Source organism: Poromitra crassiceps (genome assembly GCF_964638095.1).
Source record: "Poromitra crassiceps genome assembly, chromosome: 22".
NCBI lineage: Eukaryota > Metazoa > Chordata > Actinopteri > Beryciformes > Melamphaidae > Poromitra > Poromitra crassiceps.
The window spans coordinates 12,959,054-12,965,053 of NC_139647.1; the positions used below are offsets into that span (position 1 = coordinate 12,959,054).

The 6,000-nt window shown below is 47.3% G+C and overlaps 1 protein-coding gene across 1 annotated transcript in view; it reads left to right on the forward strand.

The window, feature by feature from the left end:
* Window positions 1-5,104, forward strand: part of LOC310796162 (heparan-alpha-glucosaminide N-acetyltransferase) — a gene marked incomplete at its 5' end in the record, with an annotated part of 29,836 nt that extends 24,732 nt beyond the window's left edge. The window contains 3 exons of the mRNA XM_083658305.1: window positions 1,912-1,982; window positions 4,442-4,554; window positions 4,851-5,104. Of these exons, the coding sequence (XP_083514431.1) occupies window positions 1,912-1,982; window positions 4,442-4,554; window positions 4,851-5,032 (366 nt within the window). The 3' untranslated portion in view covers window positions 5,033-5,104. The remainder of the gene's footprint in view (window positions 1-1,911; window positions 1,983-4,441; window positions 4,555-4,850) is intronic.
* Window positions 5,105-6,000: the final 896 nt, after the last annotated feature.

The following is a 6,000-nucleotide window of genomic DNA, read 5'->3' on the forward strand; positions in this document are numbered from 1 at the left end:
TATTTGCTTGACAGATGTGATTAAACCAACCTGAAGGGTCTTTGGAGGAAGGAAGCCTCCTGATTTGTCTGATTTGCTCATTTTGTCATGCCAATAAAACATCTGTCAAGTAGTGGGGGCAGTTGTAGTTTTTTTTCCCAGAATGACTACAAACCCTGCTAGGTGAGAATCAATTGGAATTCTGCTGTGACTATTTAATGTCATTAGCCTCAATTCCTAAATGACAAATCTCCACCATTATGTCTTCTGCTGCAGTCTTATTGACTATTATGGTATGGCGGGTGGCTGCAGGGAGCTGAGATAAATTAAATCCATTTGGCTCCTCCCAGAGGCACAGGGTGATAGAGTAAAGCGTGTTGATATAAATAAACATTAGGCCGTTTTGCCAGTCCACATTTGCAATGCACAATCTGGGTTTTTTTTCTCTACGTCATGGTTCTCACCATCTAGATTATAGATTATACTGTGGACATAATTTTAGAGAGATCATAGATTCAGGATCATACCTATTTAGCGGTCAATCGATACACGCCGTTAAATCCCAGTTATTGAAATGAGACATAAAAGAAAAATAAATTAGATTTCCTCACTTTGAAATGGCTTCATATAGAGCAGGACATTTTTTATTGATTATTCTGTGAACAGATACAGGCTATGTGTGTAGCATGAAAACGCCGTTTCACCGCCCCATGTTGCTCTGCTTAATGTATATTTACTTTGTGTCGCTTTCTTATTTGATCTCCCCAGCTTAAACCTATTTATAGTCCTCCAAAGTTAAGTGTTTTGCCCAACACAGAAAGCAAAATTAGTTTTAGTGATTGGCGCGCGCTCTGGATATTGACTTTTCTAATAGGATTTGGCCTTGGAGGGGCGCGCGCGGGCGAGAAGCGGTGTTTGAACTGCCTCTTGTTGCAGACAGACATGTGCTCTTGACATTAGCGGGTCCCCTCGGTGCAAGGAAGGAGCTCATTTCTGCAGCAGGCACCCAACCACAGGATTGGCATTACGCACCGGAGGTTCTGCAGACCGACCCGGACCCCAGAACAAAGTGTTGAGCGCTGTCAAAGAAAAGGGCGCGGGTCGACGGTGTCACAGTCCAGTAACGCTGTAAGCGTAAATTCTCCGGCTGATGAGAGATTGATATCGGGGGGGAAGGGGGGGCGCGGCCATGCATCTTCCTCCTAATAAACAACACAGCCCATGTTAATTAAAGTCCAACGATCAGGCTCCCCGAGTGAGAGATTGAAATTGAGCGATTGCCCCACATACCAGCCCCATCCCCACATCCTGCTTGCCTGCATAGCCTGGAGACCCAATCCAGCCCGGGCCCAGGCTATTTCCACACCATCGATTCTGTCATCCGTACAGATGATGGATATCTACCTAACAAGCATGTTTGGACCCCTGATCCATTGCCCTGGCTTTCTCTCTGGAGATGTGTTTTTTTCTTCCCTCCCTTCAAATATCCAGTTTATATGTAAAAGGTAAATAGATGACACAATAAGCTTTTATTGATGTGTACAGTCCATCAAAATGTAGCTCATAACTTCGGCAGTGGAGTCATCGGGGCCTCGAATGGATTTAGCACTATGTGCCGAGGTCTGACAGCTGGAGGTGGCTCTCTTTTAGGAGAGCAGCATTCCAGTGTGCAAGTGGTGTGTTTGGAGTTGTGTGTGTTTGTGTGTGTGTGTGTGTGTGCGTGGGCACACACACAGGTGCAGGTATCTGTGTGTTGGTGAGAGAGACCTGAGGGACCTTGTTCATCTGGCCTCTCAGATAATCGGTTAATCTGCCAGACCCGCTTGATTCTGTTTGCTGCCCCACGTTTTAGCGGGGCCCAACAGTACCGCCCGCTTTGCTTTATCGCCCCCCCCTCCATCGATTTGAAATCTGTTTCATTTCCACCCTCAGGGAATCTCCGCAGCCATCCTTTCTAAGTGCACGAGAGACGGAGGATTTATACCTGTCAATAAAAACCTTTGGTAAGTGCTTCCTGACCCTCTAAATCCAGCCACTTTTCCCTCACAAAAGAAAGGGATGAGTTTCCAGCAGGCACAAATCAAGGGCCGCTAAAACACGCGTTTACTTACCTCTAACGACAGACACCGTTGTAAATAATCACCCCGCGTGGCTGTCGGGTGTGAGGCGGCGCGCGGCTACACGTCCTCCGACATGATCACTCTTACTAACGGCCAGCAAAGTAAAGGATGCTTTATATTCTCTGGCCGACCAGCCGCCAAGGCAAGAAACACTTTCCATTTTACCAGCTGTGAGCGATGGGGAGTGGGATCGGTTTCTGGGAACAGCATCTATATTACCGCTGTACAGTACATCCAGTCGAGCTATACCCACATTATACTCTATCTCTCTTTTATGCCTCCTTTTTTTATCAAGTTTTTTTTCACCGATTTATCTGCCCATTTTCTCGTTAATAGACCCTTTTCACAGCTGCCATTTTGTGTCTAAAAGGCAGGATAAACACAGGTGCAACCAACTTACTAATTAGGTGCCCCAGCACTGGAATACCAAAATGGACTGGAAGTTGGAAACGCTAATTCATGTTTTGGCACACCTGTGTTTATCCTGCCTTTGGGACACAAAATGGCCACCGTGAAAAGGGTCTATTGTGCTTGGCCAATTCCCCCTGCTGCTGTCCTGGTCGTTCCTCCACCCCCTCTGCCGCGATCTGGGAAGAGTTGTAGACTAGCACATGCTTCCTCCGATACATGTGCAGTGCAGTCGCACAGCCGCTTCTTTTCACCTGACAGCGAGGTGTTTCACCGGCAGGACGTAGCACGTGGGAGGATCACGCTATTCCCCCCCCAACTAGTGCACTAGTGCAGTGACCAGGACACATACCCCCACCGACTTCCCACCCAAGCCGGAAGCCCCGCTGCCGGGAATTGAACCCGCGGTGGTAGGCGAGTGCTTTTACCTCTCGACACTACCTATGCGCTCCTTAGTCTCTCACATGCCTTCATGATAAAACAAAGACACGTCTTTGATAAATGGCAGGTTATGATTTTTGCATGAAATACAAGGCGATTACCACCTGAGATTGCCTCAGATTACTTTACGACCCCGCGCTCGTTCGGCCCCCCGCTCCCACGCTACCTGTGATAGCATGTGAATCATTTTAATGTCGCATGAGGAAGAATACCATTTCATCGGTGATGTGTAAGCAAATTCCTCCCGATGTTCCGCAGGGGCCCCGACGGCGTAGCTGCACTCACCCCCCCCCCCCCCATTACCTGCCTCACTTTTATAGGCAGTTCATCATGCACAGGTTATTGAGCTCTTGAGTACGAGAGTCCCTGCCTGGATGTCTCCAAGTAATTAACTCCCCGCCCAAGAGTCTTTTTTGGCCCCACTTCAGCTCGGAGATAAAAGATGCGCTACCGCGGGGAGCCTCCGGGAGCACAGCCATTTTGCATTAGATGATATTACATCAAACATTCTTGCACTTAGGAACAGACAGGGACATGGCAGGCTGGCACCGCTCCACAGGGCGCGTGCCAGAGATCCACTACTGACGCTGATGCTTTATACCGGCCCGGCAAGCGGCGCCCGCAGCTCAGGACCCCCATTTATCTGCAACGCACGATTGATAGACTCTGTTTTCACGCCCTCGCTCACGCTCGCACACCATCCTGCAAAACGTTTTAATGGCGGCTGCCTAACTGTACGCTGTAAAATGCTGCTGTAGCTGAACTAACCCACGCCTTCGCTCACACCATGCTGCAAACGTTTCCATGACGCCTAACTGTACGCTGTAAAATGTTGCTGTAGCTGAACTAACCCACGCCTTCACTCACACCATGCTGCAAACGTTTCCATGACGCCTAACTGTACGCTGTAAAATGTTGCTGTAGCTGAACTAACCCACGCCTTCACTCACACCATGCTGCAAACGTTTCCATGACGCCTAACTGTACGCTGTAAAATGTTGCTGTAGCTGAACTAACCCACGCCTTCACTCACACCATGCTGCAAACGTTTTAATGGTGCCAAACTACGCTGTAAAATGTTGCTGTAGCTGAGCTAACCCACGCCTTCGCTCACACCTGCTAATGTTTTCATGAATGTTGCTGTAGCTGAGCTAACCCACGCCTTCGCTCACACCATGCTGCAAATGTTCTAATGCCGCCTAACTGTACGCTGTAAAATGCTGCTGTAGCTGAACTAACCCACGCCTTCGCTCACACCATGCTGCAAACGTTTTCATGATGCCTAACTGTACACTGTAAAATGCTGCTGTAGCTGAGCTAACCCACGCCTTCGCTCACACCTGCAAACGTTTTCATGATGCCTAACTGTACACTGTAAAATGCTGCTGTAGCTGAGCTAACCCACGCCTTCGCTCACACCTGCAAACGTTTTCATGATGCCTAACTGTACACTGTAAAATGTTGCTAACCACGTTTTTGTTGGGGGCTCTTAGGTCTTTGTCCTATGTGATGTGTATGGGCTGCTTCTCCTTCCTGCTGCTGGGGGCCATGTTCTTTGTCTTGGATATCAAGGGGTGGTGGGGTGGACAGCCATTCATTTTCCCAGGTACTGTATATGATGCATGGGGCAAAAGACTCAGTGCATTTCCACTCCAGACAGTAAGACAATATTTTAGACATTCAACCAGGGATGGAGTTGTGAGGGTCTGCATGATTCCATTCCAACCAAACACTAAAGCAGCTGATTTCACTAATGAGGTCCTCCTCTTTGGTTGAACATGTGCTAATTGGAGAAAGCATCACCTCCTCCCTGCCGGTAACAGCTTAGTTAAGCATGATACTGGCCAAAAAGCACGATCCCCTTGTGATGACGGTGTGTGGTTTTGTGCTGTGCTCCTGCAGGGATGAACTCTATCCTTGTGTATGTGGGCCACGCACTCCTGGGTTTCTACTTCCCGTTCAGCTGGGAGATGCGTTTCCAGCAGAGCCACTGGGAGCTGCTGTTCCAGTGCCTGTGGGGAACCTCGCTCTGGCTCCTTATTGCCTACCTGCTCTACAGGAAGAAGTTCTTCCTCAAAATCTAATGGCCCCCCCCCCCTCCATTCTCTACATTAGCTTATTTCTATTCAACATCCATTAAAACTTTTTTAAAGCACTGTTGCTGGTAAGGTATATACAGTATTATAACATTTGTGGGAGTTTGTGTCAAACAGCATTTGCTAATACTTGGTTTGATTTAGCGTACTGAAGTGCCAAATGGGTAGCGTTTTCCACATAGTCGTTTAGTAATTACTTTTCTATTTACCACTTACCTAAATAGCACTGATACCAGCTCCCCATCCATTTGATAAAGAATACATGTCAGATGTTAAGAGTTGTTTGCAAATACAATTTGACCTACGTGTGTGTGTGCTACAACGTCGGTGAAGGTGCAAAAACGTTCATGTGCAAAGCAAATTCTGTCACCCAAATGTGTGATCAGCTTGGGCAGCTGCGGGTGTTTTATTGGATGTCTTGTTTTTGGCCCTGAATAGAGTGATTAAATCAAATATACCGAGGTGCTACTTAACAAATTAGACCGAGTGATTCCACCACACACCAGGGCCAGCCATTATGAGTCTGTTGCCATGGCCACTCCTCCTCTTGCAGTGTGTGTGTGTGTGTGTATTGTATGTGTGTGTGTGTGTGTGTGTGTGTGTGTGTGTGTGGTGGGTGGGTACCATCTGCTCTCCGGGTGACAGTACTTTAATGGGGGTCAAGATGCGCAGCTCACAAAGGAGTGTCATTAATGGGACCAACACCTCTTGCTCTCATGCTATTGGAAAATCATGGAAATGACACACATCCAATTCATCAGAGGGATTATTACAGCCACGAGCTTCCACAGTGCTCAGAGAACGTTTTCCAATTTTTAAGTTTTTATATTATAGCTACATGTTTATACTTTTTTTTTGGTACGTTATAATACACAGAAAGATATTTAACTTAACAGTATGCAGCATTTTAACGGAGTTGCTGTAACTGAAACTGGTTCATTTGATCTCAGTCAGAT